The sequence below is a fragment of the Chlorocebus sabaeus genome, chromosome 19, assembly GCF_047675955.1.
Source record: "Chlorocebus sabaeus isolate Y175 chromosome 19, mChlSab1.0.hap1, whole genome shotgun sequence".
Lineage (NCBI taxonomy): Eukaryota > Metazoa > Chordata > Mammalia > Primates > Cercopithecidae > Chlorocebus > Chlorocebus sabaeus.
The window spans coordinates 11,498,778-11,521,892 of NC_132922.1; the positions used below are offsets into that span (position 1 = coordinate 11,498,778).

A 23,115-nucleotide genomic window follows, 5' to 3' on the forward strand; every position below is an offset into this window, starting at 1 on the left:
AGTGCTGGGATTACAGGCATGAGCCACCGCGCCCGGCCTCCTTTTTTTTTTTTTTTTTTTTTTTAAGACGGATTTTTGCTCTTGATGCCCAGGCTGGAGTGCAATGGCGCGATCTCGGCTCACTGCAACCTCTGCCTCCCAGGTTCAAGTGATTCTCCTTCCTCAGCCTCCCAAGTAGCTGGGATTACAGGCATCCGCCACCAATGCCCGGCTAATTTTTTTTGTTTTGTTTTTGTATTTTTAGTAGAGACAGGTTTTCACCATGTCGGTCAGGCTGGTCTCGAACTCCTAACCTCAGGTGATCCACCTGGGTTAGGAGTTCCCTGGGCCTCCCAAAGTGTTGGGATTACAGGCATGAGCCACAGCGCCTGGCCAATTTTACTTTTTAAAAAGATAATATATTCATAGGTTCATTGTGTAATGAAAAATTAACAAACAATAATAACCAAGTAAGACATGGCCTGTCTGGGGAGACAAACGGGATGGACCATCCAAGCCAAACGCAGAATGAAGAACAAAGAAACACGGTGACACGCTGGCAATCGCTGGTGGGTTCTGAGTCTTTACTTTATTATTATGTCACCAGAAGTCACCACCTTCACTTGGTTCACCACAGATGGATGGATGTCATAAAGGAGGGTGCCACGGGGCCACTGGATTCACTCGAGACTTAACCAAGTGGTGGGGGGCCTAGAGTGGGGGCCCAGGATGGGGACCGCCCTTCACCGCACACACACGCACGCACACACACAGATATATTTGTGGAGCCTTATATTATACATCTTATATATAGAAAATATATATATTTATACTATACACAGGCAGTAACGCTGCGGGAGGGGCCAGGGCACCGACAAGGGCTGTGCCCACCAGGGCATGGGGAGTGTCAGGTCAAGTGCATCGCTGGGAGGCAGCCGGCCCAGTCCCTTCTCCTATAAACTCCTGGGAGGGGCATTCCCCCTTTCGTGCTCCTTAGAGAATCAAAGGGGTCTTGGGCCAAGGTTAGGGGTCCCCCAGGGCTAACAGGCAGGAGCTCTTGGTTACATGGGGTAACCTGGGATCCCCGAGGCTTCAAAGATCAAGAATCATCAGGGAAGGATGGAGTGGGGAACTAACGTCAGTCCCCTGGGAATTAGCCCCTCAACTGCGACACCCCCAGGTGGATCAGGAGCCGTGCAGGCAGGACAGTCTGTGCCTGCCCAGGATGAGCCAACTCAGAAGGCAGAAGACCTGGCTCCTGAACCTCTCCCTCTGTGCTTGACCTTGGACAAGTCGCTGTCTCCCTATCCCAGAATCTGCCAACTCTAAGGGTCCTTGCAACTCTACAGTTATGCAAAATCTTTTTTTCCTGGGCCCTCTCTTGTGCTTGATGGGGAGGAGGGAGCCACCCTGCAGGGTCCAGCTGCAGCAGGGCCCTTCTCCAAGGAAAGCTTTGGGAGCAAGGGAGAAGCAGGGGAGGGCAGCTGGGAAGAAAAGGGATACCAGACAGAGTTGGGCCTGGGGTCCCCCAGGGGCTGTCCTCTGCCAACAGAAGGAGCGAGCTTCCCCATGAACCTTCCAGGGCAGAGTCAGGAGCCCTGGGTCCCATCCAGATCCCACCCTCCATCTCTCACCCTCTCTCATCTCCATCCTGGGCAGGTCCCTGCCAGAGTCCAGCCTGATGGGGAAGCTCATGCCTGGGAGTGCTTCTGGGCTGAACTCGGGAAGAGTGAGGGATTCTTCGTGAGATGACTCAGCAACCTCCATTCTTGGCAGGAGTCTTGACAACTTTCCCCGCCTAGGGTGGCAGGCAGGGCCTGTCACAAACACCCAGGATGGAGTTAAGCTTACCTGGTACCCTGCCCTCCAGCTAAGGATCACCAGCAGCTGGCTGGCACCCAAGGAGAAACAGATGGGCAGCACCCTGAGGTCTCCTAGTGCCCATCAGCAGGGGAGGGTCAGAACATCTCACAGCCTCTTGTGGTGGGCACAGAACTTCACTCTGCCATAAACACTCCTGCACTCACTCACACCCTCGCCTATGGCCTGGTATAGGTTTCACTCTTCAGGCCAGCAGATAACCTGCCCCCATGCTTGTCCCATTTGGGCCACCTGGCCCGGGGGGGACTGTGGACAGAGCTCCTTCCTCAGATTAGAAAATGAAGTCAGAAACAACTAGTTGTCACTCAGCTGCCTGGGGTCCTCTCCATCACTGCTGTCCCTTGGGAGGACTTGGACAGACCTGAGTTTAGATCTGTGTTCCACTGCCAACTCGCCTACACTTGCTGAGCCTCAGTTTCCCTTCTGTTAAATGGGGACAATGGTACTACTTCTCTGCTTAGGACTTCCTCCTCTTTCCCTTAACTCTGGCCAGGCTTTAGGGCCATTGAAGCAGGGACCACCCGTGCCCTTGGTATCGCCAGCGCAGGGGCTGGATAACTGCTGAATAAGCAGGTGAGGGGTCGCCCGCCTCTTAGGATTCTTGGAGGGGGGATGGGGGGATAGTGGTGGAAACACCCAGCTCCGGGCCCGTCCACCACCTGCTCTACTCTGCTCCCTGAGGGGTGGGCCAGTGGACACTGGGTGGACAGGGGGATGGGCCCCCAGTGCTCTCCTACACCTCCCTGTCCCTTACAGCTCAGTGAAGAGCCTACCTTGTGCAAGAATCGACCTGTCCCCACTCAGAAGAGATTATGACCTCCTCAGACCCCACAGCCCTTTTTGTGCCTTTGGGTCACCTGCCACCCTCTCCCCCACAGCCCGTGGTCTTCCCTGGGCCTCCCATGCCTCAGGGGCTCTTGCCTGTGTCATCCTGGGGGCAGTGTCTCTCCACAGCTACAGCCCAGGAGCTGACTTGGCTGATTCCAAAACCACTGTCCTTGCTGCTCTGCCTCCCATAGGGAGGCTGGCTCTGCAGTGGGCCTTCTGGAAGGCCAAGGAAACACCTCTCATGCCCTTGGCTGCTACAGCCCCCGAACCCTGACTGACCCCAGATGAGAGGAGAGGTGACATAGCATCCCAGATCAGTTCTGTTTCCTGGGAGGTCACAAGGGCAGGGAATTGAGGCACCTGCTGGGCAGCTGGGGCCAAGAAACCCGGGCGTTAGGCCCAGCTTTGCCACTCACTCACCGTGACCTTGGGCCAGTCACACCCTGATCTGTGCCTTGTTGACCACCCAGCCCTAGGTGAGGGCTTAGTGAGCCCTCCTAGAGGCAAGGACAGCGATCAGTCCTCTGAGAGACCACGAAGGGGTTTGCTGGAGCCCCCTGGAACAAGCGTCTGTGGGACATGCAGAGCACAGAGCAGCACCTGGGGCGAGCCCTCTCGGAGGCCAAGGGCCAGGGGTAGTACCAGGGGGATGTGGGCGGAGGGACCTGGAGGTGGAGCTGTCCCCAGGGGAGGAGGAACAGCTGGGGCAGAACGGGCCCTTGACTTGCAGCAGAATCAGGGTGTCTCAAGGGGCTGAGGGCCCCAAGGCCTCCCAGAATGACAGCAACACTGAGCAGGGAAGCCCCAAGCGTGGGGATGGGGGGAGGTGGGTGGCCAGGGAAGAGCACGTGGTCTGCAGTTGGACAGCCTGGGCTTGGCCCCACCTCTATCACTAGCTGCCTGAGTGACTCTGGGCAGGTAATCTTGACCTCTCCAGACTTCAGTTTCCTCAACCATAAAATGGAGACAGCCCTGACACTCTTAGCAGGACTGCCAGAGCAGGGTGACAGCCCCCAGTGTCCTGTGGGTGTTCACACTCACCCTGTGACCAAGCCACGGTGTAGCCACACTTCCCAGCATTATCTGGTCTGTCTTTCCCACCATTCTGGCCTCTGGTACCACCAGGGCTTCCTCCACAGCTCACTGCTCCCCTTTCCAGAGGCCGTTTTGGCCAATTTCACCACCCATGCCCAGCACAGGCCAGATGCCCAGCAGGTGCTCAAGGAATGCCTGATGACACAATGTATGAATGCAAATACCCCTGGCCCCCACCCTCTAGGCCCCTGTGGGGCACATGCCCTGGGATATACTTGCACACATGTAGACAGTCCCCAACACTGGACTGCCCCACCCCTGCCCCGAGTTACCCTGGACCTCAGTGGGACACGGCAGAGGCTGATGAGGTGCTGGGCAGGGCAGCTTGGGAGGGAGCAGGGGCTGGGTGTGGAGGGAGGGGACAGATGGGAGAGGGGGTGGGGACAGGCGGTCACTGTGGCTCAGTAGCCCTGCGACTGGTAGCCCTGGGGCTCGGTGTCGAAGGCGTTGGCCGGCTGCTGGTAGGTGCCGCCCATACCGGCGGGATCCGGCCCAGTGTTGGGCTCCACGTAGGGCGCGTAAGGCATGCTGGAGTCCTGGCTGGGGTCCATGTAGTCCTGGGAGAAGAGGGCCGAGTCGGCGCCAATCTGGTACCGCTGGAAGGCCAGCATGGCCTGGCCCGCCTAGGGACGAAGGCCGGCGGGGACAAGGACAGGCGGGAGGGGGTGGTTACGGGAGAGACAGACAAGGGCACTGGGTTAGTGGTGGTTAGTTCACAGGACACAGGCAGGAGAGGGTTAAAGATCTTCAAAGCACCAAACATGAGACCAAGCTTGGCTGTGGAGAAAGAAGGCTGTTCTCACAGCCATCCCCGGAAATGCCCAAAACCATATCGTCCAGCCAGAAAGTACCCCGGAAGTCACCTGCCCCTGTCTCCCAATCCCAGAGGTCAGTCTGGGCTACCAAAAGTTCTAGATCTCCAGTATGGAGTGTTAAGATGACTCAAAGGCTCACAACAGCCTCCTTAAAAAAAGCTTCTCAGCGGAACGAAAGACGGTTGGCATCTCCTAGGAGCCATTCTTTTGTCTCTCTTGCAGCTAGGCATGGCCATGTGACTACGTTTTGGCCAATGGGATACCCTCATGTTCTCTGTCCCACCCTCTGGCCTGATGCCTGGAATGCAGATGTGATGGCTGGAACTCTAGTTGCTAAAAGGGACCACAAAGACCATGCGCCAAGCCTGTAGGAATGAAAGATGCCTGGGGGCCAGGCACAGCGGCTCATGCCTGTAATCCCACAACTTTGACAGGCCAAGGTGGGAGGATGGCTTGAGGCCAGGAGATCAAGACCAGCCTGGGCTAAAATATGCATCTCTGGCATACTGATTATGTTCAGTTAAAAGAGCAGGCACAATAACAATCTGACCTCCTTATTGAAAGCAGGAGAGGCCAGGCGCAAAGGCTCATGCCTGCAATCCCAGCAGTTTGGGAGGCCGAGGTGGGTGGATCACTTGAGGTCAGGAGTTCGAGACCAGCCTGGCCAACATGGTGAAACCCCATCTCTACTAAAAATAAAAAATTAGCCAGGTATGGTGCTGAGTGCCTGTAATCCCAGCTACTCGGGAGGTGAGGCAGGAGAATCACTTGAATCCAGGAGGCGGAGGTTGCAGTGTCCTGAGACAGCACCACTGCTCTCCAGCCTGGATGACAGAGTGAGACTTTCTCTCAAAAAAAAAAAAAAAAAAAGGCCAGCTTAGGCGACATAGCAAGACCCCATCTCTACCAAAAAAATCCACAAAAAACAAATTAGCCGGGCATAGTGGTGCTCGCCTGTAGTCCCAGCTACTCAGGAGGCTGAGGTGGGAGGATTGCCTGAGCCTATGGGTTTGAGGCTGCAGTGAGCTATGATCCAGCCTGGGCAACAGAGTGAGACCCTGTCTCTAAAAAAAAAAGGAAAGATGCCTGGGTCACTGAAGACCTCTGAAGCCACTATGCCAGCCTTGGACCACTTCCACAGTCTTGGACTTGGTTGAAATCACTGTTGTTTGGGATTTCTGTCACCTGCTGCTAAACCTAATTCTAAGTGAGAAACTGAGTTAAATAGAGTGAAACAAGTTTCAGGATCATCCGACTTGGCAGAGCCCTGACTATTCAATGTGACTGCGCCTGGCCTGAAGCTTTCCCCGCCCCTTTTTTTTCTCCACAGATCTCAGATTGGGAAAGACTTGTCTACAGCACACATGCATGGTTAGGAAGTTATTTTTCAACAAAAGCAATTACGTTGTTATTAAGGACAATGACACTGACCACACTGAGCTAAGTCAAAGTTTAAGTAAATCAAACTTGTCATTAGAAAACCAGCTTAGAGGTTTATTGCAAAAGCCTTCTCCAGAAACTTTCCCGGCCCAGGGAATCTGCCTATGATGGGAATGTGCTGATACTCTCCAGACCCCTGGAGGGCTGGGAAGATTGAGGCCTAGAAAAGGAAGCGCCGTGGCAGAGTTACTGCTAGAACCCATCCCTAAACATGGGGTCCTACCCCTTCCCCTTCCCAGGTGAGGGCACCCTCACCTCCTTCCCTTTGATTGGCCCCTGACAAGGAACTAAGTCAACCAACAACCTAAAAGAGTCACTTGGTGAAGAGGTAGAGAGTGAACATACCTAGTGTTTTATTCCACAAAGTTCCAGAAGCCCAGTGACTGGGCATTTCCTTTTCTTTTCTTTTCTTTTCTTTTTTTTTTTTTGAGACAGAGTCTCGCTCTGTCACCCAGGCTGGGGTGCAATGGCGCAATCTCGGCTCACTGCAACCTCTGCCTCCCGGGTTCAAGTGATTCTCCTACCTCAGCCTCCCGAGTAGCTGGGATTACAGGCGCCCACCCACCACCCAAAGATAATTTTTGTATTTTCAGTAGAGACGGGGTTTTGCCGTGTTGGCCAGGCTGGTCTCGAACTCCTGACCTCAGGTGATCCACCTGCCTTGGCCACCCAAAGTGCTGGGATCACAGGCATGAGCCACCACACCCAGCTAGGGCATTACCTTTTGATTGTACTCATTGACCAAAGTTCTGAGGGGCAGCCCTTTCTGGGAGGTGGGTTTTTAAAGCAAAGTGCCAGCGCCTTGGGAAAGGCAGAGCAGGTCTAAAGAAATTAGGCTAAGGGATAAGGTGTGGCCCTCTGGGGTTTCCCACTATGTTGGTATGAGGTCCTGGCTGCTGGGGGCTCAGATGCCAGAGCCTGAAGAAGCAGGGGTGGTGAAAAGTCCCCTGAGGGTACACTTGAGCCCTGGCCAGCCCACTGGGACAGACTGAATGAACCTTGAGAACAATGTCTGTAGACTCGGTTCTCCCCGAGCTCCCTGGCTCTACTGTCCAGGCTGGTTTCCTGTAAAGAGGCAGAGGGCTGGAGCAGATGACCCCTATCGACCCTTCTAGCGAGAAGCCTCTGGCTGTAGGCACTCATAGTGTCTCTGTGGTCAGCTCTCCGCCCTCACTAAGTCACAGCTTCATTTGGGCAACCAGTTTAAGGGGCCGCCACAAGACAGCAGCAAAGGAGAGGCCTGGGCCCCTGCTGGCCTGGGCTGCAGAGGGAGGACGGGAGTTCTGCTGAGCCCAGGGACCTGGTGGTCCCCTGGCCCCACTTTCTCAGTGCAGGTGCCCTCTCTGTAGCATCTCCAGCGTGCAGCAGGCAGTTTGCGTCTGCACTGGGATGCCTCCAGTTCCAGGAAGCTCACTCTCGGTGTGCTCAGGCCCTGGCAGGGTTGAGGCATTGCTTTGGGGAACTGTCTGTGCTCCACCAACCTCCTCAACTCCTGCAGAGAGTGGAGGAATGGGTGAGTTCCTGCCCAGGCAGCTGGGGGCCCCCAGGAGGAAACCTGTGTAGAACCAGAAACCAAAATCTTCTGGAGGAACAAGGATTGATCACCTGAGAATTACTCTCAAAGTAGAGATTCTGGAGGTGCCCCTGACTCTCTGGAGAGAAGAATGAATGAATGAATGAATGAATGAGTGAATGAATGAACGAAAGAGGTTACATTTATTGAGCATGCTTGTCCTAAGCCCTGTGCTGGCCTTTGTTTCGTTGGCACAACAGCCTTGAGAGGTTTGTCCATTATCACCCCTCATTTCAGGTAAGTGGACTAAGGCTTAGAAAGGGGCAGGGGTTTGTCAGGGTCACACAGCACACGAGGACAGAGCCAGACCAGGAGTCCTCTGACATCTTCGGCCAGGCCGCTCACCCTGAGGACAGTGAGGTCACTCTTCACACTGCGGTGAAGGGAGAGGCTATTGCTCTGCACCCACAGCTCAGCAACGGGGGCCATGAATGCCTCCGGGCAGCCCATGTATGGGGCCACCACCAACCTGGTAAATGCCCACGGCTGTCCATTTGGAAGAGATTTTGATGTGTTTGTTTTCTCCTCCCCAGCCTGTGGGCTCCTGGAGCCAAGGACCCCACCTAATTCATCACTAGGCACAAAACAGCTGCTCAATAAATGTTTACTGAATGAAAGAACGCATGAAGAATAAACGAAGGAGGCAGTGAAGGAATGAATGAGTCAGTGGAGAACCTGAATCCGTTCCTCAAGCCAGCCTTCCACTGCCCTGCATGCCCTGGCATCTTGGACATTTCTGGCACTAGGCTGCTCCTGCCACCTCACCGCCAGGGGTGATACAAGGATGCTGGCCTCTGCAAGCCAGGGAGGCCTACGGCTGTGCTGAGGCAGGGAACAGTGTGCTGTACTCCTCCTGGAAGCTTAGGTCCTTGAATCTCCGCACGGCCAGGGCTGCGGTCAGGCTCTGCCAGGAGAGAGCAGGGGTGAGGCCGGTGGGGAAGAGCTGGAGAGGTACCAGGAGGGAGGCTGGCTTCAGGGGGCCGGGCAGGCACCTGTGGTCAGGTACTTCAGACCCATGACTAGAAATCATCCACTACTCCTCTGTGAGGCCTGCCCCTAAGCTCCTCCCATAGGCTGGGTGGTCCCCACTCCTGGGGCGCCTTCTCTGGACTGAGATCCCCTGGGGTCACCAGGTTCTTCCTACCCAGTCCTGAGGACACCGAGGGCTGGGGCAGCCAAGCCTGGCCCACTAGGGCCTGAACCACGGGTCTCCCCTTCCAACTGCTATCTTTTAATATTGTTGGGGAGATGGGTATACCCCCCAAAAATGGATATCCAGGGGCCCTCAAAAAGAAAGAGAAGTCACCGCGGGGCAAGCCCAGGAGGATGGGGGAAACAGGGAGGGCTGGCGGCCTGTATGTAGCCCCAAGGGTCTCCTTCCAGGAGGCTGGGCCCAGAGCTGCTGGCCGGCCCAGAGGGGAGGCAGCTGTGGGTTATGGGGAGGGCTCTTGGGATGGGACTATGGAGGTGAGGTGACCCTAGATCTCTGCAGAAGGGTGATTAGGAGAGAAGAAACAGAGATGACCCAGACCAGCAGGAAAGAGGGGCCGGCCGAGCTGCTGTGCTGCCTGGCCCTCCAGTCTGCCAGTCCACGGCCTGCTGGGCCCAGAGACGTGCTTTGTTTGACACACACAATGTATTGTTTAAACCTGAATAAACTTCCAACACGTCAAGATCAGATTTCATGTAAAAATTCAGACTTCTGCCTTCTCTGTGGCCCTATTCCTGCTTGGCAGCCGAGCAGAGGTACCCTCTTAGAACGCACGCATGTGTCACCTGGCCCGCTCACGGCTCTCAGGTCCTGCCTGGCCCATGTGCATCTGATGTCGACACCTGTTTCCCCCAGATCCTACCCCCTCATTTTACGGACGGGAAGACAGAAGCTAGGAAAAATTAGAGGCAGCCCCAATGGGAACCAGGTCTCCTAACTCCTAGCCTCAAACCCTGCAAGCCTCACCTTCCCGTCTAGGCCTCTGCTTTCTCATCTGTGAAAGCGGATAATAAACACCTCATCCACCCAGAGTGGTTTTGGGGGGGTGGTCAGTGACCCCCAGGAAGGCTGCTCTGCACCAGTGAGGGTCTGCCATCTCCAGCGACTGTGTTCCAGCCTCCTTGCTGAGGGAGGCAGCACCGCTGTGGGTGCCACAGAGACAGGCAGGCAGAAGAGGGAGCGAGGGTGGTGTGGGTTCCCGGAGGCAGAGCGGGCCCGGGGCTAGCGAAAGGCCACTAGTCCAGGGGCTCAGTGGGGAAAGGGGGCGAGTGTGGGCTGGTAGGCGGTGGCTGTACTCACCCAGGTGAAGATGGAGAAAAAGGAGAAGGCGATGGCGGCCCGGGCTGCGTCCGTCCCTTCGTTCAGCGGATTGTCCTTGGGCTTGGAGACCTGCCACTGGTTGGCCAGGTAGCAGAAGCCCACGAACCAGAGGAAGGCCCAGAAGGCTGGGGGCCCAGCGCCGGGCAGAACGGGCAGTGCCATACATGGGGTAGAGGGTGAGTGGCGAGAAAATGGGGAAGCCGAGGAACACGGGGACATTCAAGAGCGCATCTCCCATGCTCCCCCACCCCCAAGGGAGAGGCAAGGGGGGCAGGGGAAGAGAGAGGGGAGCCAAGAGAAGATGCAGGCGAGAAGAGGGAAGCCAGCCAGATACAGTGGGGAGGAGGCCACAGACAGGGCAGGGTCAGGGCCAAACAGAGGAGAGCCACGGGCAGTGAGAGGGGAGGATGGAGGGAGAGACAGAGAGAGAAGGCAATCAACTCAGGCCGCATTTCTGCAGCCTCTGCCAACCCCCCATCTCTAGCCACACGCCTGACGTGGGCCCCCCTGGTCCAACCCCGATGCCTGCAGCTCTGCAGGCAGGAAGACCCCAACCCCCAGGCTGCCAGACAAATGAGGTGTGTGGAGGAGGACGAGGCTGGGGCAAGGATGGCAGCTTGGCTGGGTGGGCTTCGACTTCTAACGTGCTGCGACCACACAGAGCCCTAGGGTTAGTGAGGGGCCCACTGAGAGCCGAGCCTGGGGGCATCAGCAGTGGGAGCCTCATGGCCACACAATCTCCTGTGAGTGTCCAGGTCTCCCCAGAGAAGCCCAGACCTGCTCAGGACAAGGGGTGTATCTGCCAAGCAGGTGGGGTACCCACCTGGGGCCCAGCCCACCTCCCAGAGGCACTGCCAGGGAACCCTGAGGCTCTGCGGAAGTTTGAGAACCATTCATTCAATCCTAGTTCCTTCTAAAACTAGGCCTCATGACCTGCCTTCAGCCTGGCTTATCCTGAGAGCTCCAGGCTTAGAACTAGGGGTTGGTCCCAGCCCAGGGACCCAAGCCTCAGAACAGTGAGGCTGAAGCCTGGGGTTCTGACCCCTGAGAGCATCCACCAATCAGATTCCTGGAACTCACGGGCAGAGGTCAGGGTGCCTCTGCCAAAGGCTGCTTCTGAAGGGCAAAGGGCAGCAGGTCAGGGTGGCTCTACAGGTCCAGGCCCTGGTGCCAAGGTCGGGCTGGGAGGGGTGGGGAGGCTGAGGCTCCAGGGCCCCTGCTGTGCAGTGGGCACCCAGTCACCGCCTTGCTTAGTCCTCATGAGGTTGCCCCAGGGAGGTGGCACAGAAGAGGCCACTGAAACACAGGCCAAGCCATGGGGGCTGGGACATGCCCAGTGGCATCCATGGGTCCCTTAGACTAGAAGGAACTAGAATCCCATCCATGCACCCCTGCCTGTGGGCAGCATGGGCTATTTTGGAGTCCCAGGCCCTGTCCTGGTCCCATCTTTCCTGCTGCCAGCCATGTGACCCTGAGTCTGCCCCTTCACCCGCCTGCACCTCATTTCCTCATCTGGAAAATGGGAAGAAAGGTGGCAGCTGCCTCCTATGGCCGGGACAGTCCTCGGCAGACTCTGTGCAGGGGGTACCCGCTGGGTGGGGCTCACCCGAGACACCGATGTCGGACAAGACGGCTTTCTTGCGGTCCTTGACGCTGCTGATCTGTGGGAAGTACACGTCCAGGGCCAGGTACAGCAGGCAGGTGAGGAAAGCTAGCACGCCCACGGCCACGCCATAGCTGCAGGCGTTGGGGTTGCGGTTGTAGATGCAGAACTCTTCTCCCTCCGAGGCGCTGTTGAGGTAGCCCTCGTTCACGATGGAGCCGAACACCACTATGGAGAACAGCTGTCGGGGGCGGGGCTACACCTTAGACCTGGGCAGAGCCCTGCCTGACACCACCCAGGGGACAGGGAGCCTGCCACCCTCGCCTGCTGCCTGGCCCTCCGTGAGCTACAAGGCCCGGGTTAAGCAGGCATTTCAGAGGGGGGTCCCCAGAGAGGGAGGGCAACTTGCGTGGGTCACACAACGCAGGTGGGTGTCAATCACTTCCTTCCTCAGCCACAGGCACTGAGGACCCTCTGACCATAGATGTGGCCTCTTCCACCACCCCTCAGCCAGGTCTTAAAGGTCTTCCCGGGCACTGACACCAAAATATCCTGGGACTGGACCCACCCCAAATAACGAGGAGCCATAGGCCCTCCTGGGCTGTGAACCTGTCCAGCCCCCACCCCCAGGCTGACTCCTCCAGATGCTGGCATGCGCCTGGCCCCATCTTGTGTTCCTCTTCCCTCTGCAGAGCTGTGGGCTGGTCTGGGGTCTCAGGCCCCTACCCAGACCCGGCAAGTGGATGGAGTGATGAATGAAAAAATAACAGTGGGCTAGGGGCGGTGGATCATGCCTGTAATCCCAGCACTTTGGGAGGCCAAAGCAGGAGGATCATTTGAGCTCAGCAGCTGGAGACCAGCCTGGGCAACATGGCAAAACCCCGCGTCTACTAAAAAATACAAAAATTACCCAGGTATGGTGGTGCGTGCCTGCAGTCCCAGGTACCAGGGAAGATGAGAGGGAGGATCTCTTGAGCCCAGGAGGCGGAGGTTTTAGTGAGCCGTGATCATGCCACTAAACTCCAGCCTGGGTGACAGAGAGAGGCTCTGTCTCAAAACAAACAAACAAAACAAAAACAAAACCAAAAACAAAAAACTCTCGGGCCAGGTGTGGTGGCTGACACCTGCAATCCCAGCACTTTGGGAGGCAGAGGCAGGTGGATCACGAGGTCAGGAATTTGAAACACAGCCTGGCCAACATGGTGAAACCCCATCTTTACTAAAATACAAAAATTAGCCAGGCATGGTGGCAGGCGCCTGTAATCCCAGCTACTTGGGAGGCTGAGGCAGGAGAATTGCTTGAACCCGGGAGGTGGAGGTTGCAGTGAGCCAAGATTGAGCCACTGCACTCTAGCCTGGGCAACAGAGCAAGGCTCTGTCTCAAAAAAAAAAAAAATCTATCTATGTTTATGTGTGTATTATATAGAAAATAACAATGGACACAATCCTGCCAGATACAGGGCACCCTGCATGATCCCAAGGATATTACACATGCTATCTCACTGACCCCCTACAAGATATGGCAAGAAGTGATGGGATATCACTTCTGGGAGTAAGTGACAAAGGATTTCTGCTTCCATCTTGCTCATCCTCTCCTCCCTCACTCCCTGGTTGCTCTGATGAAAGCTGTTGTGTTTTGGGCTACCCTTTGGAAAGATACGCATGGCAAGGAACTGAGGGAAGTCTTCAGCCAACTGCCCACAGGGAACTGGGCTCCTCAGTCCAACACCCACAAGGAATTGAATCCCGCCAACACCATGTCAGCGAGCTTAAGAATGGATCCACCCAGGCCAGGCACAGTGGCTCATGCCTGTAATCCCAGCACTTTGGGAGGCTGAGGTGGGTGGATTACCTGAGGTCAGGAGTTCGGGACCAGCCTGGCCAATATGGTGAAACCCTGTCTCTACTAAAAATACAAAAAGTAGCCGGGCATGGTAGGACATGCCCGTCATCCAGTTACTTGGGAGGCTGAGGCAGGAGAATTGCTTGAGCCCAGGAGAATTGTTTGCTGGGCCTGGGTGGAGGTTGCAGTGAGCCAAGATTGTGCCACTGCATTCCAATGTGGGTGAGAGAGTGAAACTCCATCTCAAAAAAAAAAAAAAAAAAAAAAAGGCCAGGCGCGGTGTCTCTTATGCCTGTAATCCCAGCACTTCGGGAGGCTGAGGCAGGCAAATCACGAGGTCAGGAGATTGAGACCATCCTGGCTAACATGGTGAAATCCCGTCTCTACTAAAAATACAAAACATTAGCTGGGCGTGGTGGCACATGCCTGTGGTCCCAGCTACTTGGGAGGCTGAGGCAGGAGAATCACTTGAACCTGGGAGGTGGAGGTTGCAGAGAGCCAAGATCATGCCACTGCACTCCAGCTTGGGCAACAGAGTGAGACTCCGTCTCAAAAAAAAAAAAAAAAAAAGGATCTACCCTCAGTTGAGCCTTCAGATGAAACCACAGCCCTACCTGATGCTGTGATTATAGCCTGTGAGAGACCCTGAGGCAGTGGCACCAGCTAAGCAGATTCCTCACCCACAGGAACTGTCAGATAACAAATATTTCTTGTTTTAAGCCTTATGTTGCAGGGCAATTTATTATGCAACAATAGCTTGCCAATACACCCTGCACCATCAGTATTTTGCAGATAAGACAGTTAAGGCTCAGCTATTGTTAACACACCCAAAGTCACACAACTGGTCAGTGACAGAGCTTGGCTTCAAACCCAGGGTACCTGACTCTAAAGTTCATGCTTTTTGGCTGGGTGTGGTGTCTCACGTGTGTAATCTCAGCACTTTGGGAGGCTGAGAAAGGAGGATCACTTGAGTCCAGGAGTTCAAGACCAGCCTCAGCCTCCTGAGTAGCTGGGATTGTAGGTGTTTGCCACCATGCCTGGCTAATTTTTTGTATTTTTAGTAGAGATGGAGTTTCGCCATATTGGCCAAGCTGGTTTTGAACTCCTAACCTCAAGTGATCTACCGGCCCCACCCTCCCAAAATGCTGGAATTACAGGCGTGAGCCACCATGCCCTGCCAGAAACTATAATTGCTTTTTTATTTTTTTGAGATGGACTTTCGCTCTTGTTGCCCAGGCTGGAGTGCAATGGTGCAAACTCAGTTCACCACAACCTCTGCCTCCTGGATTCAAGCGATTCTCCTGCCTCAGCCTCCCAAGTAGCTGGGATTATAGGCATGCGCCACTACACCTGGCTAATTTTGTATTTTTAGTAGAGATGGGGTTTCTCCGTGTTGGTCAGGCTGGTCTCAAACTCTCGACCTCAGGTGATCTGCCCACCTCGGCCTCCCAAAGTGCTGGGATTATAGGAGTCAGCCACCACGCCTGGCCTCAGAAACTACAATTTCAATGTGAGTTGAATACATTTTCTTCCATGGCTGATGCCCAGGATGGGTAATGATTCCAGGACGGGTATGGGAAAAATATGAGAAGCATTCTTAATATTATCTTATCTCTTTAAGATGTCTATAGTTTACAGGGATTTTATAAGGCACAGGATATATTAGTACAGTAGCAGCATATATAAAACCAATAAATCTATATTGAATGGGAGGATTGGTGCAAATATTTTTCCTGAAAGGAAGACATGATTAAAAGTTTAGAGATTGGTCGGGTGCCATGGCTCACGTCCATAATCCCAGCACTTTGGGAGACCACGACGGGTAGATCACTTGAGGTCAGGAGTTCGAGACTAGCCTGGCCAACACAGTGAAACCCTGTCTCTACTAAAAATACAAGAAATCAGCTGGGCATGGTGGCACACGCCTGTAATCCCAGCTACCCTGTGACAGGAGAATGGCTTGAACCCGGGAGTTGGAGGTTGCAGTGAGCCAAGATTGTGTCATTGCACTCCAGCCTGGGTGACAGAGCAAGACACTGCCTAAAAAAAAAAAAAGGTTAGAGACCACTGGGTTAGGATGCTTTGTGTTAAGGGGGATTCTGACCTGAACGTGCCCAGCAGATGAATGGGGGCACACAGTGCAGTACATCCATACATTGGACAATTTTCCAGCCATAAAAAGGAACAGCCAGCCTGGGCAACATTGTAAAACCACATCTCTACAAAAAATACCAAAATTAGCTGGGTATGGGCAGGGCGCAGTGGCTCACACTTGTAATCCCAGCACTTTGGGAGGCTGAGGCGGGCGGGTCATGAGGTCAGGAGATCGAGACCATTCTGGCTAACATGGTGAAACCCCATCTCCACTAAAAATACAGAAAATTAGCCGGGCGTGGTGGCATGTGCCTGTGGTCCCAGCTACTTGGGAGGCTGAGGCAGAGGAATCGCTTGAACCTGTGAGGTGAAGGTTGCAGTGAGCCAAGATTGCATCACTGTACTCCAGCCCTGCGCGACAGAGCGAGACGCCGTCTCAAAAAAAAAAAAAATAATAATAATAATTAGCTGAGTATGGTGGCATGCACCTGTGATCCCAACTAGTTGGGGGACTGAGGTGGAGGACTGCTTGAGCTTGGGAGTTTGAGACCAGTCTGGGCAATATAGCAAAACCCCATCTCTACAATAAATAAATTATAAATTATAAAAAAGAAAAAAATGCACACTGAATTATACAACATTAAAAAGATATGTTATGCTAATCTGGCCACAGTAAAAAAAAAAAAAGGATTCTGAAGCTGTGTTCTGATTCAGCCATGGGCACAGAGGTGGGCAGTGGTGACCCGTGAGCCACCATTTGCCAGTCCTGATTTGGGAAGACCCCATGACCATGAGACTTCAGACCCATGAGGGCATCGGGGCCCACAGCTCTGCCTCTCACAGGCTCTGCAGCCATCACCCCTCGAGTGGAGAGAGCTATTTATACTGTCCCCAATTGGCAGAGTAGAAAAACTAAGGCTCAGAAAGAGAAGGTGGCACTGTTGTCAGCAGCAGAGGCTGAAGTTGAACCCAGGTCTCCTGATTCCCAGACCTGTGTTCTTTTCCACCTGGCCAAGCTGACTCTCAGCCTCAGGTGGGCCCTGAAGAAGGGGTGGAATTTACTCCCAGAGACCTAAGGGATCAGGCAGAGGGCCAGCAGGGAGGAAGGCCGGGAGGGTAGCCTCAGTGTGACTGGGGATCAGGTGACTCAGTCTCAAGTCTGGTGCTCAGAGGCATAGTGGGGAGCGCCTTTGAAGTCAGGACTTCAGAGCCATGGTCAAAGGGGCTCCTGAGTTACTGACAAACCAAGACAAGCAAGGCAGACTCTGAACACTGGGAGATGTGCAGTACATGGCCAGCTGCCTGGGCCGTGGACTGCACAACTCCATGGACTGCTAATCACACAACCCCTTGCACTGATGTACTGTAACAAGTCCAAGGCTCCTACCAGAAAACTGTCAGGTGGGAAATCTGAGGCCCAGTCCTGGATGTCACCAGATGCCACCAAACCAGAACAGAAAAGCCTCCTGATCAGAAAGAGACTTCAGACGCTGAGGAATCATACAGACCTGCCAATTCAAATCCAAGGCCTGCTGCTTATGCTGGGTAGCTTCGGGCAAGTGACTTAGCCTCTCCAAGCCTCAGACTGGTCCTCTGTAAAAATTAACATCCCCTCTGGGGCTGACGGGAGAATTAGAGCAAGTACCCAGAGCAGAGCTTTTCATAACGTTCATTTCCTCTCTAGAGGCCCCAGAAAAGAGGAATGACACCAGGAAGGCCCCTCTCGAACACTTACTAACAGACACGTGCTCCCGGGGGCTGGAGGATACCCCACTGCTGCCACCGCTGAAAATAACTGTGGATCTTCTTCCAAAACCAGAACAGTATCAGGCTCCCCAAAGACAGAGAGGAGGTGGGAGGGGAAACAGGCAGGCAGAAGCCTGGGCCCTCAGGACAGCAGAGGAGGAACCATTAAGACGGGGCTCTCCTGGGCGACAGAGGCAGGGAGTCCTCAGAGAGGCCAGGAGGAAAGTGCTGGAGAGGATGTGTCCCTAAGAGGGTGCAGAGCAAGAGTAAAACAGCGTCGGAGGGACCGGGCGGCGCCCCATGGTCCCAGCAGACACCCGCCTCGGTCAGGCATTCATCACAGGTCACAAGTTTCTCGGCTCCTGGCACTGTGCTGGGAGGGGCACCAGGCGGTAATTCAGTCCAAGAGACTCTGCTGTGGGAGCCGATAGTGTGGGGAGCAGGACTCTGACTCAGATGACCTGGGCCCACTGAATCCCGGCGTGGCCACTTGACCAGTGGGGTGACCTAAGGCCACTGACTTAACCTCTTGAGCCTCCGTTTCTGCATCTGTCAAGTGAGGGCAACAATAGCACCGAAACCAACGACGCATTGTGAGGAATCAGTGAGGTCATGCATGCAAGGTAGGGCAAGGGCGCTTGAACCTGGGTTCAAGTGATTCTCCTGCCTCAGCCTCCCAAGTAGCTGGGACCACAGGCACATGCCACCACACTCGACTAATTTTCTGTATTTTTAGTGGAGATGGGGTTTCACCGTGTTAGCCAGGAGTAAGCAGCCCCAGAAGGCTAGACTGTCACTGAACTCCGGAACAGATCACAGAGGCAATGGCGGTCCCTGGCAAACGCCGGGAGGGAGCAGTGGTGACCAGGGAAAAGGGCCCTGAAGCAGGGCTTCTGGGTGGAGACAAGAATGATCCAGGCCTGCAAAGATCTGGGGGAAGCATGTTCCTGGCACAAGAACAGAAAGCGCAAAGGCCAAAGGCAGGAAAAGGTTTTGCACGGTGAGGTGAGAAGGAATGTGGCTGGAGCAGTGACCCGGGAACTAAGTACAGGCAGCAGGACAAGGCCTGGTGGGCTGTGCTGGCGCCTTTTTTTTTTTTTTTTTTTTTTGAGACAGGGTCTCACTCTGTTGCGCAGGCTGGAGCGGAGTGGTGTGACCTTGGCTCACTACAACCTTTGTCTCCCGGGTTCGAGCCATTCTCCTGCCTCAGCCTCTCAAGTAGCTGGGATTACAGGCATGCGTCACCATATCCAGCTAATTTTTGTATTTTTAGTAGAGACAGGGTTGTGCCATGTTGGCCAGGCTGGTCTTGAACTCCTGATCTCAGGTGATTCGCCCGCTTCGGCCTCCCAAAGTGCTAGGATTACAGGTGTGAGCCACCTCGCACGGCCTACAACCCAAGCTTTTAGGGATGGGGTCAAGGCCCTTCATGCACTGGCCCTGCCCACAACTCCTGGGTCTCATCTCCTTCCACTCCCCCTACCACCTGCCTCCCCACCTTTGCACGCCCCAGGACCCTTTCCATGTTTTCCTCCCTGGAAGACTGAGTGTCCCTACCGCATGCTACAGGCTGAGCTACAACCTATTTTGCTGTTTGTTTGCTGGAGTGGAGTGAGTGAGCTGCCTGCCCTGCCCTGGGGCCTGGGAGGCCTCTTCTGGGGCTTGACATCAGCTGTTCATTCACTCGACATTTCCTGAGCACCTGGTAGGTACCAGACCTGTGCAAGAGGCTGAGGACACAGTTGGGAACAAGATGTGTGAGGTCCCTGTTCTCACCGAGGGAGACAAGCGTCACGAAGAACGAAGTAGAGCAAGAGGAGGTGGACTGGTGGTCCAGGGAGGTCTCTGATGCAGCGACCTTTGAGCAGAAGCCCGACTCAGTGAGGGACCTGAGCCCAGGGAAGAAGCAGTCACAGGTGCCAAGGCCCTGGGTGCGAATAAGCTGGGTGTGTTCAGGAGCGGCACAGAGGCCCGCATGGTGGGAGCTGAGCAAGTGAGGGAGACACCAAGAGGCGAGGCTGGCGAGGCTGGCAAGGAGGACGGGCTGGCCTCGACAGCCAGGGTGAGTTCAGGAGACACTGCAGGCTGAAGAGCAGCTGAGTGACTTGATGTGACTTAGGTTTAAGAAGAATCAGGCCGTTTGCTATGGAGAGAAAAGACTGGTGGTAAAGGTGACACAAGCAGCCCAGCCAGGAGCTACGGCAGCATCCAGGTGAGGGATGGGCCTGGGGCTGGTGCAGGCAGAGGAGCTGGGGAGAAGTGGTGGGTGCTGAATATATATATACACATATATATATATTTGAGATGGAGTCTCGCTCTGTCGCCCAGACTGGAGTGCAGGGGCGCAATCTCGGCTCACTGCAACTTCCGCCTCCTGGGTTCAAGTGATTCTCCTGCCTCAGCCTCTCAAGCAGCTGGGATGACAGGCGTGCGCTACTGCGCCCAGCTACTTTTTATATTTTTAGTAAAGATGGGTTTTCACCATGTTGGCCAGGTTGGTCTCGAACTCCTGACCGCAGGAAATCTGCCCACCTTGGCCTCCCAAAGTGCTGGGATTACAAACGTGAGCCACGGTGCCCAGCCTGAATATATTCTGAAAGGAGAGCCACCAGCATCTGCAGACACAGCCGACGTGGGGCGTGAGAGGAGGAGTGAAGAAGCTGGGGACGGTGGCGCACGTCTGTGATCCCAGCACTTTGGGAAGCCGAGGTAGGTGGATCACTTGAGAGTGAGTGATCACTCCTGGGTGAGCCCAGGAGTTTGAGACCAGCCTGGACAACATGGTGAAACCCCATCTCTACCCAAAATACAAAAATTAGCCAGGCAGAGGCTGAGGCTGGAGGATTGCCTGAGCCCAGGAGGTGAAGGTTGCAGTAAGTTCCGATCGCACCACTATACTCCAGCCTGGGGGACAGAGGGAGACTCTGTCTCAAAAAAAAAAAAAAAAAAAAAAAGAAGAAGAAGAAGAAGGGGCTGAGCACAGTGGCTCATGCCTGTAATCCCAACACTTTGGGAGGCTGAGGTGGGCAGATCGCTTGAGGTCAGGAGTTTGAGACTAGCCTGATCAACATGGTGAAACTCCGTCTCTACTAAAAATACAAAAATTAGCCAGGTGTGGTTAAAAAAAAAAAAAAAGAAAAGAAAGAAAAAGAAAAAAAAGAAAAAGAAAAGAAAAGAGCAGATTGGGGAGGAAGTCATGGAGTTTAGGCTCAATAATGATAATGGGAAGCAGAGCCGTTCCCTGCAAATGCCACGCCCTTACAGCCTGCTGGTCCACAAGTGGGGAAACTGAGGCTCGGGGAAGAGAATGAACATCGCTGAGGACACAGAACCAGTCGCTTGCAGTCTCCTGAACCCCCTGCAAGACTGTCAGCTGCCCTCTATGTCAAGGGTTTAACTTCTCCATTTAGCTGCTGTCCCCTACCCCGAGTGGGAGCTCCCCCACAGCATGACTTGAGCCTCAGGCTTCTGCTCCTCAGCCACTCACAGTACATGGGAGGAGGAACAGAGACTTGCCCAGGGCCTGCTGTGTGCCCAGAAATGGATGCTCTCGACTCTACCAGCTCAATATTCTTATTCCCATTCTACAGCTGCTTCTAGGGACCTGCCCAGTCCTCGCAACTGGGCAGTAGTGGAGTTGAGGCTTGAACCTGAGTCTCTCTGGATCCAAAGCTGGTGCCCTGTACCAGGCAGCATCCCTGGGTCACTTGCTAAGGCCAGATCTGCAGGGACAGCAAGGAGCACACAGAGCAGCCGCAAGGAGCCACTGGAGAACTGGAAATGAAACCAGAATGAAATTCCACACTGGCCACAGCAGCCGAGGCACCGGGGGAAATTCATTCAACAAGTGGATCTGCTGCAGGGAAGGGAGACAGGTCTTCAGAGGCAGAGCCTCTCCCAGAAACAGGAGAGGACGGAGGGGTGATAGTCAAGGGAGGACCCAGGTCACCAGTAAGCAGAGGGAAAACAAGCTTCCCTCGAGCTAAAGCAAACGCTAAAAAAAGGCACAAGGTAAACCTGCCAAGCCTCTTTGGTTTTTTTCCGCCCTCTTTAAAATCCAATCCTGAGTCTTTTTTAAAAACGGATTCCAGATGGCGCTTGGTGGAGATCTATGTCAAACTCAGAAAAACAAATCAGAAGGAATCTCAGAATCTTGGATTTCAGGATCCTTGGCTACTGGATTCAGAGACACATAGAAACAGAGACCCCAGAAGCACCAAGCCCTTTGTGGTCTACGTTGGTCTCATCTGTCCCCCTTCCCACCCTATGCAGCCACTCCAGAGGGCTGAGGGTGGGTGGTGTCCTCAGGCTGTCTGACAGCTCTGCAGCTGCCTTCCTACCTTCCCCATCTTCAATGGGAGTGAACTCCTCTTTGCCCTCTGAACGCTGCTGGGATATAGTGACTCCCAGACACCTGCAGGGACACCCCACTTTCCAGTCACTCTTTCCCACCCTGAGCCTTGGGCACTCCTGACCAGGACCTATTTACAAGTCTGTCTCCACCCTGTGACTCTGAACCAGCCCACAGCCTCCTCGGAGCTGGTGCCAGTGGAAGAAGGCACCTAAATCATCTCTTTTAATCCTCATAAAAATCTGCAAAGAAAAAACAAACCTGAAATCATCCCCACAAAGCAGTCTTATACTTAGAGCATTTCACAGTCAGGGAGGCTAAGGCTCAGAGAGGCCCTGCCTCTGGCTGGCCCACAGCAGGTAAATGCGGAACCTGTCTCACATCCGGGCCTGCTCCTCCAGCTCACCCACGACCTCTGTGTCCAGTTGCCTACCCATGAAGGATCGAATTTCAGAATCCCAAACTCTAAGGTCAACATGAGACCAAGGAGGCACACCTGCTGGTCCTGAGCCCTGTGTCCCGCAGTGCAAAAGGACACTGGGCTCACTTTACTTTCCCCTCTGCAGACAGACCACCCAGGGTGTGCCTAGGACCCACTGCAGGGCATCGGCTAACGAAGGCTCAGGGCGAGCTGTGCCCAGCCAGCATGGGGGTGGCTGAGATCACTGTTACGTTGCCAGGAACCTCCTAGAGGCCTGGTTTTAAACGTCTTTAGACAAATGCTGGCTTTCCCCAGATAAGCTGCAGAGAGATGACATCTGGAGCCCATGGCACTCTGTCCTCCCAGCTCCAAACGGAACCGTCTACTTTGCCCTGCGCAGGAACATCCCTGAGCTGGGTGGCTCGGGGGAGCCCTGGTCCCTGCCCTGCGGCACAGGCAGCCAGGCAGCTGGCCCCTGCCCATGCCCAGGTGCTGACACCACCACAGCCTCCTCTCCAGACTCCTTCAGGCAGTCCCCAGGCAGCAGCCAGGGGGATCTCACCCACTACAAACTTCAACAGTCTTTCTGCAGGCTGAAGATAAAGTCCATCACCCTAGAATGGCCCTGAGGTCCCCCTGCTTGGGCCATGAGTCCTTCCTCCAGTACCCCAGGCTCTCTCAGCCTCCCCAGTGACCTCTCTCAGCCTCCTCAGCACCAGCTGCTGGGCCCTAGTCCTGGGCTCATACTCGACCCCTCCAACCAGTCTGACATTCGGGCCAGTTTCGGGCCAGCCTCCTCCCGAAACTGTCAAGTCCCTCTACCCGGGGGCCAGCCACTGTCACCCCTCTCCAGGCAATGACAGCAGCCCATATGTCCACTTGCACCCCCACACTCTGTCCCCTCATAGCAGCCAGACAATCCCCTTAAACCCAAGTCAGGACATGTCACCCCCCAGCTCTAGACTCTTGGATCGATGCTCACCCACCGCCCCCTGCCCGGGGAAAGGCCTTCTCCCACCACACCCCAGGGCTCCCACCTGCCTCTGAAGCTTCCCAGTACTTTCCTCCCAAGCCCTCCTGAGTTCATTCCTGCCTCAGGGCCTTCACACTCGCTCTTTCCTCGGCCTGGGATGCC

The 23,115-nt window shown here is 54.8% G+C and overlaps 1 protein-coding gene across 4 annotated transcripts in view; it reads right to left on the minus strand.

The window, feature by feature from the left end:
* Positions 1-549: 549 nt before the first annotated feature.
* Positions 550-23,115, minus strand: part of SYNGR1 (synaptogyrin 1) — a 33,679-nt gene continuing 11,113 nt past the window's right edge. Inside the window, exons 2-4 of one of the 4 annotated variants that reach the window (XM_007975830.3) lie at positions 11,529-11,766; positions 9,902-10,047; positions 550-4,340 (exon numbers count right to left, since the gene is read on the minus strand). In XM_007975830.3, the coding sequence (XP_007974021.1) occupies positions 4,185-4,340; positions 9,902-10,047; positions 11,529-11,766 (540 nt within the window). In that variant the 3' untranslated portion in view covers positions 550-4,184. Of the gene's footprint in view, positions 4,407-6,071; positions 6,199-8,201; positions 8,516-9,901; positions 10,048-11,528; positions 11,767-23,115 lie in introns of those variants that run through there. The other 3 variants (XM_007975829.3, XM_007975831.3, XM_007975832.3) reach the window with 3 other exon arrangements.